We start from the raw sequence: 13,041 nt of genomic DNA on the forward strand, positions 1-13,041 counted from the left end.
AAAGATTGTACTAGACAGCCTGCTAAAATACTAAACTATCCCGTTGAATTCTGGACACCTGGGAAACCTTCTTCAAACCCAAAACATCTGTTCTCCACATTCAATACTCTTCTCCGCCCACCCCCACCTCCTACTATAACTTCTCTCTCAGCTCAAGATTTTTCCAGCTACTTCAACAACAAAATCGACTCCATCAGATATTAAATCAGCTCTCAACATACTACAAGTCTCCCACCCGCTCAAAAACTCACAATCATCCAAAACCCACAGAGCCATACATTTAGCTTGTTTGCCCCTGTTACAGAGGAAGAAGTTTCTGCCCTTATACTGTCCTCTCTTCTTACTACCTTGTCCCCTCGAACCCATACCCTCCCAGCTACTCCCCTTCCTCTCTTCTTCCCTTACCCCTATACTCACACACATCTTCAACCTCTCCCTCAGCACTGGTATAGTTCCCTCATCTCTTAAACATGCACTGGTCACACCTATCCCAATCCAACTACCGCCCAATTTCCCTACTCCCTCTTGCCACAAAGCTTCTTGAAAAGCTAGTATATGCACGTCTATCCCATTTCCTTACATTAAACTCCCTCCTTGGCCCACTGCAATCTGGATTTTGCCCCACTCCACAGAGACAGCAACTGTTAAGGTTACCAACAACCTACTTAAAGCAAAATCCAAAGGCCACTTCTCTCTGCTTATCCTCCTTTATCTGTCTGCAGCCTTTGATACTGTCAACCACCCTCTTTTGCTCCAAACTCTAATCCTTCCGCATCTGCAACACTGTTCTCTCGAGGTTCTCTTCCTATCTGTCTAACCGTACCTTTAGTGTAGCCTTTTGTGGGGCATCCTCTGCCCCACGTTACCTCTTTCTGTTGGGGTACCACAAGAATCTGTCCTCGGTCCCCTTCTCTTCTCAATGTACACATCATCATTAGGTTCCTTAATAAAGTACCACGGGTTTCAATATCATTTATATGCAGACGACACCCAAATCTACCTCTCTGCACCAGACCTATCTCCTTCCTTGCTAACCCGTGTCACTAACTGTCTTTCTCATATCTCATCTTGGATGTCCTCTCACTTCCTCAAGCTAAATCTCTCCAAAACTGAGCTCCTTATTTTTCCCGCTTCTTCCAAAATATCCACCCCCCATTTCTCTATTACTGTTGAAAACATCTCTAAAATTAGACATTTCCTTACACAAGACACAACTAAGATTTGAATCCACTCTCTCATCCTTTCCCACCTCCACTACTGCAACTCCATCCTCTCTGGTCTCTCAAAATGCCCCTAGCACCTTTACAATTCATAATGAATGACTCTGACATCTTCCTTACACGTCGCTCCTCATCTGCTGCACCTCTCTGCCAATTCCTTCACTAGCTTCCTCTTGCCTCCAGGATTAAACACAAAATTCTCACTCTGACATACAAAGCCATCAACTGCACTGCTCCCACCTACATCTCAGACTTTGGCCCCAAGTTATCAAGGTCTGTCGGACCTGATCCGACAGTGCGGATCAGGTCCGACAGACCTCTCTGAATACGGCGAGCAATACGCTCGCCGTATTCAGCATTGCACCAGCAGCTCACAAGAGCTGCTGGTGCAACGCCGCCCCCTGCAGACTCGCGGCCAATAGGCAGCCAGCAGGGGGGTGTCAATCAACCCGATCGTACTCAATCGGGTTGATTTCCGGCGATGTCTGTCCGCCTGCTCAGAGCAGGCGGACAGGTTATGGAGCAGCGGTCTTTGTGACCGCTGCTTCATAACTGCTGTTTCTGGCAAGTCTGAAGACTCACCAGAAACAGGGGCCATCAAGCTTCATTCGGAGCTTGTTAAATAGAGGCCTTTGTCTCCAGATACTCTCCCTCCCGTCCCCTTCACTCCGCTCATGATCTCCTACTCTCCTCCACTCTTGTTACATCCTCACATTCCCGTTTACATGACTTCTCCAGACTGGCTCCCTTGTTATGGAACTCTCTGCCTCGCTCTTCAAGACTCTCCCCTAGTTTTGAAAGCTTCAAGCGCTCCCTAAAGACTCTACTATTCAGGGATGCCTACAACCTACACTAACCTTCCTATTTCCACTGCTATCCCCTTAAACCCCTTAGCATGTAAGCCTATGAGCCCAGCTGTTTGTAGTTCACCTTCATAGGAGCCGACTACAACAGCACAACTCTCAGCAGGGCCCTAAACCTATTTGATCCCTGTAAATGTTATCTTGTATACCCTAAGTTTATAGCACTGTGGAATCTGTTGGCACTCTACAAATACCTTTTTGTGCGTAAAATTCTTTGATGTACCTTGCAGTACTAACAAGACTTCTTAGATCCCCTCAGCTGAGCCGAGAGCATTAGATCACTGGGCCCTTAGCCTCTGTGAAGTTCTAATTCTACTTTAGAACATCTATAACAAAACACTTACCTTCTGAAGTTAGGGATGTTTCGTAGGCTTTGTACAGCATGTCTTTCAGAGTCTGAAAATACACAATTTCCAAGTCAAACAGAAGCCATGAAGTTTCAACAACACAGATATAAAATCTACAATTAAAAAAAACTAAGTATTAACCTGCCACTCATCTGTGAACTTTATTGCAGTGGCGTCACTAGGGTTGGTGTCACCCGGTGCGGTAATTCATGGTGTCACCCCCCCAGAAAGCAGACACACACAAAAACACAGGCAAACACACATACAAACACTCAGACACACTTAAAAACATACTCAGATTCACAGACAAACACTCGGAAACACACTCAGACACACACACAAAAACACACACACAAGAACACTGAGACACACAAAAACTCAGACACACACATACAAAATATGTAAACTGCACTGCATTAATTATGAAGCTCATGCCTAGAGCTGCTCCCTGGCTCAGCAGAACATTAAATGAAAGATAAACAGAGCACTCTAAAATAAATCACTGAAGAAAAGGTTTAGGTTGCGCAAACTATGAAAATTCTGCTCTTTGACTCCAAAGTCTGTCAGTGCACAGCCCTGGGCCGCATGTCACTGAGCAGTGAGCACAGATAGGCAGGCAGTTTTAGGCAAGCAGCGCAACTTTGCAAGCCCCACGGCAGACCCACAACATTCATAGTGAAATTGGGCAGGGGAGGAGTAAAGTACAAACAAGCAAAAGCAGCCGGGAATATATTTGTTGAAATTGCAGCACTGGCTCAAGGGGCAAAAAAATTGTGTGTCTACAACTTCCCCAGTCCCACTAATGTTCAGAAATGCCAGCCTCTAATAAAATAATCTATGCATCTCAACATTGTATTTCTTTGAATTTCAATAACATTTAAAAAAAAAAAAAAAAAAAAATGTTGGGTTTTTTTTTGTGTCACCCCCTGGAGGGTGTCACCCAGGTGCGGCCCGCACCCACTGCACCCCCTAGTGACGCCACTGCTTTATTGTAACCTACAAACTCCATATACATCACTTGCTTCACATGACTGGACTAAGAAAATGATCATACAGGTAGAAAACCTTTATCTAAACTGCTTGGGAAAAGGTTTGGATTTCTGAATATTTTCATCTATAAAATGAGACAGTTTGAAGATGTTTTGGAACCAAGTGTAAACAACAATATATTATGCCATTTAGGCATTATTTACATGTTATAATACAGCTTATACATGTACCCTAAAGGTAGTTTTATATAATTTGTAATACTTTTGTATACCTAGTACCCTCAATAAGACAGTACGGTGCTGTAATCAGAAAGATAAGTTGTTTTAAATAAATATAGACTATTATTTGCATTTTAGAACACAAAAACCAGACACAGACAGAGAATATTGTGACTTACTGGTGGTGAAAATTTGATATTTTTAATAATTTTTACTTTTTTTTATTTTTTTTTATGGATTTTGGAATTCTGAATTTGGGGATTATCTATAATTAAAAGAAATATAAAAGTCAAAATTAAACTTCCATGAGTCTGACAGAGCATTTAATTTTATACAACTTTACAATTTAGATCTAAAATCAAAATTAATTAATTTGCTGAAGAGCATACGTAGGTAGGCTCAGGAGCGTGCACGTGTCTTTGGAACTATATGTAAGTATGCTTTTGCTTCAAGACACGTTTGTTAACAAATTTGACTTGAGAAGTAAATTGAAATTGTTTTACAATTGCACATTGCTATCGGAATCATAAAATGTTTTATTTTAATTGTCATGTCCTTTAAAAGAATTGTAAGTGCAATCATAAAATGTTGTAATTCTTTAGCACAGTATTGGCAACTTCCTAGCACATGGGGGCCACAGAACAATATTTGAAAAGCCTTTAGGGCCACATATAAATGTATGAATACTAAACAAACAAATATTCAGTGGCCCAGGGCCAGATTTAGTTAAGGTTTAGTTAAGATTTAGTTTCCTGCAGAGGGCTCTTTTAAGTTGTGGTCACCCAAAGATATATATTTCCACTTTTTCCTACGGCCACAAAACTATGGCACACACGGTTAGCTCTGCTCTTCCCAAAGGGCCACAAAAACTAGGGCCTAGGGCCACATGTAGACACATGTTGACATTCCTGCTTTAGAACATTATGGGCCAGACTACAAGTGGAACGCAAAATATCGCTTTTGCTAAAGTGCAGTTATTTTATTAAAAAATAAAATGCTACAATTTTTATTTTGTAATAAAATACACCACACTGTATTTTATAAGTGATAATTGCTAACACGAGGTGGCTGTAGCAATAACCAGCCACTTGTAATGGCTGCTTATTTATTTGCCCACGATAAATTAGGACTTCACTTGTAATCTATCCCTATATGGCTTCTGTTTAGCCCCAACGACATACCCTCTGCTTTTTTTTTTTTTTAACAGTATGATTTCGCAGGCCAGCGTGCTATTTCACAATGCCTGCAGGAAGAATGAAGGCTATAATAGTAATAATAATAATAGTTAATAATAATCTATATTAACGTTAACATCGCTCAAGCACAATCAATAGTGCTTCTGTTTTTGCACTTCAATCGTCCAAAGATATTTTTTTAGCACTGGAGCTAACCTATGCATGTCGGAGAGCGTAGATGCACTCAATCTGTCGGACAATAAACTTCTATGAGGCAACCATTAAAATCCATGCTGAATTTAGCTTAAAGGGATATAAAACCCAAATCTTTTTTCTTGCATGATTCCGATTTAGCAAATTATTTTAAACAACTTTTCAATTTACTTCTATTATCAAATTTTCTTTGTTTTCTTGTTATTCCTTTATTGAAAAGCTGGGTCATCAGCTTAGGAGCGTGCACATGTCTAGAGCCCTAGATGGCAGCAGTTTGGCAAGAATGTTATACATTAGCAAGAGCACTAGATGGCAGCAGTTTTATAATAATGTTATACATTAGCAAGAACACTAGATGGCAGCAGTTTTATAATAATGTTATACATTAGCAAGAACACTAGATGGCAGCAGTTTTATAACAATGTTATACATTAGCAAGAGCACTAGATGGCAGCAGTTTTATAACAATGTTATACATTAGCAAGAGCACTAGATGGCAGCAGTTTTATAATAATGTTATACATTAGCAAAAGCACTAGATGGCAGCAGTTTTATAACAATGTTATACATTAGCAGGAGCACTAGATGGCAGCAGTTTTATAATAATGTTATACATTAGCAAGAACACTAGATGGCAGCAGTTTTATAACAATGTTATACATTAGCAAGAGCACTAGATGGCAGCAGTTTTATAACAATGTTATACATTAGCAAGAGCACTAGATGGCAGCAGTTTTATAACAATGTTATACATTAGCAGGAGCACTAGATGGCAGCAGTTTTATAATAATGTTATACATTAGCAAGAACACTAGATGGCAGCAGTTTTATAACAATGTTATACATTAGCAAGAGCACTAGATGGCAGCAGTTTTATAACAATGTTATACATTAGCAAGAGCACTAGATGGCAGCAGTTTTATAATAATGTTATACATTAGCAAGAACACTAGATGGCAGCAGTTATATAACAATGTTATACATTAGCAAGAGCACTAGATGGCAGCAGTTTTATAATAATGTTAGACATTAGCAAGAGCACTAGATGGCAGCGGTTTTATAACAATGTTATACATTAGCAAGAGCACTAGATGGCAGCAGTTTTATAACAATGTTATACATTAGCAAGAGCACTAGATGGCAGCAGTTTTATAACAATGTTATACATTAGCAAGAGCACTAGATGGCAGCAGTTTTATAACAATGTTATACATTAGCAAGAGCACTAGATGGCAGCACTATTTCATGTCATTTAGTGCTTCAGACTTGCGCACACTACTGATCTAGATAGCTCTTGAACAAATAATAACAAGAAAATCAAATTAGATAAAATAAGTAAATTGGAAACGTTTTAAATATGGTATGCTGTCAACTACTAAATAATAATATAAAAGCAAGATAAAAAGCACTGGGTGGGAAATAACGGAATGTTTGAAAAATGGAAGTGTGACTAGGTCCAGATCACATGGTACCAGAACAGAATGTATATGAATGTTTGGACTGCCCTATCTAAATTACATTTACTGCTGGTGAGGGCAGCCAGCCCCGAAAGAGAAGACTTTTACAAATTAATCTCCTTTTAGAAATTGGCTTCACACCTTTTTCACTTGCCCAACAATCTAGACATGTATCAAAAGGATGTGTCTTTTAACAGTTACAAAAGTCAAGGGGAGGCATGTTTCAATCAAGAATTCTTGTCTGAAGAAATGACCACAGTATTACGGCTGAGAAACGCATTGCAAAACTTATTAATGTGTCTTTTTTTTAGCTTTTAACTGATCTACAAAGTGTTCACTAAATGTTGCCGTGAGTGGTAACAATTTTTACAATAAACCGCAACTTAAGAATCCAAGAGCATAAGATGTCTTTGAAGTTTGAGCTGGTAACGAGCTAAAAAAAAGAAAAATATGGAGCGCAAGGAAGAAAGCAGAAAAAAGATCATAGTGCAGTATATCGATATAAAATTGACAATTTATTATTAACAAAAAACAAACTCACAAACAAACCCTCAAACAATATGAGGTATATGGCAGCGTGTTGTATAGATGTTACTATACGTATTCCCAATATCCAGTTTTTCCTTCCTGGTTCACCTGGCTATGTCCGTCCAGACTCAGTGTTATTAATAGGAAGACTGGATACACGTTTGGTAGTCCTTCAAAAGAAACTTCCCTCTTGCGGTCGGTTAACCTGTGTAGCCGGCAACAGATACTCCCAACCTTGAGGGTTTACAACGTAGCTACAACGTGTGCGTGTGCGTGTGGGCGTGAGGCCACGCCCACACGCACACGCACACGTTGTAGCTACGTTGTAAACCCTCAAGGTTGGGAGTATCTGTTGCCGGCTACACAGGTTAACCGACCGCAAGAGGGAAGTTTCTTTTGAAGGACTACCAAACGTGTATCCAGTCTTCCTATTAATAACACTGAGTCTGGACGGACATAGCCAGGTGAACCAGGAAGGAAAAACTGGATATTGGGAATACGTATAGTAACATCTATACAACACGCTGCCATATACCTCATATTGTTTGAGGGTTTGTTTGTGAGTTTGTTTTTTGTTAATAATAAATTGTCAATTTTATATCGATATACTGCACTATGATCTTTTTTCTGCTTTCTTCCTTGCGCTCCATATTTTTCTTTTTTTAGCTTCTATCTCATCGCTATCACACCAGTGATTAAAAAGGAGCTGCACAAGGGAAAAAAGAGAACTGCTTCTACTCTTGGACTTTGCCACACGAGCATTTAAAGAGACATACACTGCAATAAAGTAGGAAGTTTTATTCTTATTTTTATTTTAATTGCCATCAATTTTCATTGTATTGTATGTTTTAACACTATTGGAACTTATATGCAATTTTTTTGGAAAACTTTCCTAGCTTTAGCTTATTTAGCATCTTACTAAGGCTATATGTGTTTGGCGCTTTTCAAAGTGTTTGTTTGTCTATGAGCTGGTAACGAGCACTGGAATCTGCAAAAGACACCGGAGGTCACATACCATTTGTTGGCCTAAGCGAATCATTCGCTGCAGACGCCTCTCACATTCCTCCGCAGCCCACACGGAGATCGAGGATCCAGCAAGCTGACTGCTGTTAAAAGTCAGCCTGCCTGTTGGCACCTTTTTTGTTAAAGGTGCCTCTACACTTGTGAGTACCTGTTCACACTCTGTTCTACTGTTCCATTTGATCGTCAATACTGCACAATACTGTTTCTCTTTTTAGAACATACCTGAACCAACTGCAGTCACTTATAAACGCCTTCATTTGGGGGGTATTAAAGCCTGAATCAATAAAAAAAACAAAATTTATTTATTTCCGGATATGGTGAGTCCGCAGCATCATCAATTACTAGTGGGAATATCACTCCTGGCCAGCAGAAGGAGGCAAAGAGCACCACAGCCAAGCTGTTAAGTATCACTCCCCTTCCCACAAACCCCAGTCATTCGACCGAAGGTAAATAGAGAAAAAAGAAGCAACACAAGGTGTAGAGGTGCCTGAAGTTTAGACAAAAAATAACTGTCGTAAAATAAAGGGCGGGGCCGTGGACTCACCATATCCGGAAAGAAAGAAATTTATCAGGTAAGCATAAACTATGTTTTCTTTCCTAAGACATGGTGAGTCCACGGCATCATCAATTACTAGTGGGAATCAATACCCAAGCTAGAGGACACAGATGATAAGGGAGGGACAAGACAGGGAACCTAAACAGAAGGCACCACTGCTTGAAGAACCTTTCTTCCAAAAGACGCCTCGTCCGAGGCAAAAGAATAACATTTGTAAAATTTGGAAAGAGTATGCAAAGAGAACCAAGTTGCAGCCTTGCAAAACCGATCCACAAAAGCTTTATCTGTGAATGCCCAAGAAGAAGAGACAGCCCTCGTGTAATAAGCCATAACTCTCTCAGGAGAATGCGGCCCTGCAGTCTGAAAAACAAACAAATTAAACTTCTCAACCAGAGAAAAGGAAAGCAGCTGTAGCTTTCTGTTACAGAGAAAAAATATTAAATACGCACAACATCCAAATTGTGCACACACGTTCCTCAAGAGATAAGAATGAGGACACAGAGAGGGAACAACAAATTCCCAAACAATATTTCCACTTAAGATAAAAAAAACGCCTTATTCAAAATAAGATAAAGCGAATCACAATGCAAAGCCGAGAGTAACTAACTCTCCGAGCAGAAGATATAGCAAAAAGGAAAAACTTCCAAGATAAAAATTTAAAATCTATGGATTGCTTTGGCTCAAACTGAGCCTGCTGCAAAACCTTAAAACAAGGTTAAAGCTCCAAGAGGAGCAACAGACTTAACTACAGGCCAGATACTAACCAGGATCTGACAAAAAGGTTACACGTCTGGCACATCCGCCAGACACTTGTGTAAAAAAGCATAACGCAGAAATCTGACCCTTCAGAGAACTGACTGACAAACCGTCCTCCAAACCATTCCAGAGAAGGGCAAACACCCCTAGGAATCCTGACCCTACTTCCAAGAGTAGTCCATGGATTCACACCAATCAGGGCATTTACGCCATGCCTTATGATAAAAGTTACCATTAACAGGCTTGCGAGCCTGAATCATGGTCTCAATGACCGATTCAGAAAAACCACACTTAGACAGAACTAAGCATTCAATCTCCAAGCAGAAAGCTTCAGAGAAAACGAAAGTTGGATGAAATAATGGACCCTGAATTAGAAGGTCATTCCTCAGGAACAACCACCAACGTGGAAGAAATACATCTCCGCTAGGTCTGAATACCAGATCCTGCGAGACTATGCAGGAACTATTAAAATACTGATGCTCACTCCCATTTGATACGAGCAATGACTCATGGAAGGAGAACAATCAGACTGAAATCCCAAGGGACCGCCAGGGTATTTAGCAAAGTAGCCTGCTGATCTCTTGACCTTTAACATAACTTGGAAGCTTGGCGTACTGCCATCTCCAACTTCAGCACCCCCCATTTGAGGATTAACCTGGAGAACACCTCCAGGAGAAGCGCCCACTCCCCAGGATAAAAATTCTGAATGCTCCAAAAGTCTGCTCCCGGTATTCACTCCTGAAATGTGAATAATGGATAAATAATGAATGTGAGCATCCGCCCACCAAACCATCCACACCAACCACGGCAAAAGAACTCCAGTTTCCCCCCAGGTGTTTAATGTAAACCACTGAGATGAATTTGTTCAACTAGAACCTGAAAAAATGGGTAAGACAACTGAGACCAAGCCACCAGGGAATTGGCAATCACTCTCAACTCTAAGATGGTTTGGGGAGAGCAGACTCCTCCCAAGTCCATAGTTATCAACCCAACCGGCTAGCGACCGTGGTTACTATTACTCAGGAAGGACTCCAGAAGCATGTGCCCCTAGACAGATGCTCCTGAGAAACCCAAAAGATCCTGGAGAATGCGGGTAACGATTCCTCTACCTCTTGCAAGCCAAGCGAGCGCTCTACCACTAATTCCCCTCTCTGATCTATAGAGAAGAATCTCAACTCGATAGATCTAGATCTATCCTCAGAGACAGAGCCACAAGATCCCCGGTCCACTATCTGAACATGCATAACAGGAGACTCTCAGATAGATTTGAGCAAAGGGATGATGTCCCATGTAGCAATCATCAGACCAATTACCTCCATACATTGAGCCACTAAAGGCCAAACAGAAGAGTGCAAACAGAGGCAAGAGGAAAGAATCCTTGATTTTCCGATCTCTGGCAAAATATTTTCAGAGATAGGCAAACTAAAATGGACACTTAGAAAACTACCCCTGTGGCTGGAACAAGGGAACACATTTTCACATGAAAGAGCTTGTTGAAAATATGGCGCCTGAATCCCTATGCCGTCCCGGAAAGGCACCACAGCAATTCCCTGACACCTGATCACTGCTAAAATAGCCCCCTCTGGGAACCATGGCAAGGCCAAAGGGAAGAGCCACAAACTGAAAGCGTTTGACCGAAAGTCAAAAACTCAGAAACTTGAAAATACGCGTCCTCCAGTTCTACGGCCACCATAAATTGATTCTCCTAGTATCAACGAAAGACTGGAACCACAGGATTCCATGTGAAGGATGGTACCCTGAGCCAACTTGATGAGACACTTTAGGTCTACCATAGGACGAAAAATTCCCTCTTTTTTGGGAACCACGAACAGGAAGGAAGAGAATCCTAGACCCTGTTCCCTTACATGAACTGGCTATCACTCACAAGACAGAGAGGCCCCAAAACGCACTTCAAAAGTGCCTGACTTATCTGGCCAACAGATAAAATGAGAGGCGGAGCCTGCCTCTACGAGGAAATCCTATGAATCCTATGAATCCTACGTAGCAACCCTGAGATACTATGTCCGTAACCTATCTGGGACATCTTGTATCCATGTTTAAAGACAAACAGAGAGATAAAGCCCCCCACATGGGCGTATCCCGGATTGGGGGCAAACTCCTTTAGGTCTATACATCTTGTCTTGCGGAACAAAAAAAACCTTTTCCACCCGCAATATCAGAAATATTCCTGTCAGATCAGGACCAAAATGTCTTATCCTTGTAAGAAAGCGCCAGAAGATAGGACTCAGAGGAAAAATCCACTGACCAAGCAAAATAGCCACAATGCCCCGCGGGCTAGCACAGTGAAGCCTGATATTTTTGCTCCCGGCTAAAAAACCTGCAAGGTAGCAACAGAAATAAAAGAATTGGCTAGCTTAAGAGGCTTAATTCTGTTCTGGATCTCTTCTAAAACAGCCTCAGACAAGGCATCGCCTCAATAAGATGTCGCACTTGACACAGTGGCAATACAATGGACATCCAGCACCAGCAGCTGGAAACGAACCGACAACCTTTGAGTTGCAAAGCCACAAAGCTAACCACTAAGCTATATCGGCTGCTGGCATGTAAGCCTCCAGCTTAGTCTATTGATTCTGAAAAGAACAGCTATCCTCTCTAGGAATTGAAGTTCTCTAGCCAGAGTAGAGAAGACCTACTACTTTAGGCACCGTGCGTCCTGATATTTAATGGAGACAGTGACAGAAAACATCTCTTTAAAGACAGGAGATGGGGGAAAAACAGAATTTATGCTTACCTGATAAATTACCTTCTCTTGCGGTGTATCCAGTCCACGGATTCATCCTTTACTTGTGGGATATTCTCATTCCCTACAGGAAGTAGCAAAGAGAGCACACAGCAAATCTGTCCATATAGCTCCCCCTCTAGCTCCACCCCCTAGTCATTCGACCAAAGGTTAGGAAGAAAAAGGAGAAACCATAGGGTGCAGTTGTGACTGTAGTTTAAACAAAAAATGTTTTACCTGACTTAAATGCCAGGGCGGGCCGTGGACTGGATACACCGCAAGAGAAAGTAATTTATCAGGTAAGCATAAATTCTGTTTTCTCTTGCAAGGTGTATCCAGTCCACGGATTCATCCTTTACTTGTGGGATACCAATACCAAAGCTTTAGGACACGGATGAAGGGAGGGAACAAGACAGGTACCTTAAACGGAAGGCACCACTGCTTGCAAAACCTTTCTCCCAAAAATAGCCTCCGAAGAAGCAAAAGTATCGAATTTGTAAAATTTGGCAAAAGTATGCAGTGAAGACCAAGTCGCTGCCTTACAAATCTGTTGAACAGAAGCCTCATTTTTGAAAGCCCATGTGGAAGCCACTGCTTTGGTAGAATGAGCAGTAATTCTTTCAGGAGGCTGCTGGCCAGCAGTCTCATAGGCCAAACAGATGATGCTTTTCAGCCAAAAGGAAAGAGAGGTAGCAGTCGCTTTCTGACCTCTCCTCTTACCAGAATAGATAACAAACAAGGAAGATGTTTGTCTGAAATCCTTAGTTGCTTGTAAATAGAACTTTAAAGCACGAACTACATCAAGATTGTGTAATAGACGTTCCTTCTTCGAAGATGGATTAGGACACAGAGAAGGAACAACTATTTCCTGGGTAATATTCTTGTTAGAAACAACTTTAGGAAGAAAACCAGGCTTGGTACGCAAAACTACCTTATCTGCGTGGAACACACTGTA

The 13,041-nt window shown here is 41.2% G+C and overlaps 1 protein-coding gene across 1 annotated transcript in view; it reads right to left on the reverse strand.

Moving 5' to 3' along the window:
• The window catches only part of LOC128642776 (xenotropic and polytropic retrovirus receptor 1 homolog), a 556,720-nt gene that overhangs the window by 408,271 nt on the left and 135,408 nt on the right, over positions 1-13,041 (reverse strand). Inside the window, exon 3 of the mRNA XM_053695572.1 lies at positions 2,428-2,479. Coding sequence (XP_053551547.1) covers positions 2,428-2,479 — 52 coding nt within the window. The remainder of the gene's footprint in view (positions 1-2,427; positions 2,480-13,041) is intronic.

The sequence above is a fragment of the Bombina bombina genome, chromosome 12 (assembly GCF_027579735.1).
Source record: "Bombina bombina isolate aBomBom1 chromosome 12, aBomBom1.pri, whole genome shotgun sequence".
In the NCBI taxonomy this organism is placed as follows: domain Eukaryota; kingdom Metazoa; phylum Chordata; class Amphibia; order Anura; family Bombinatoridae; genus Bombina; species Bombina bombina.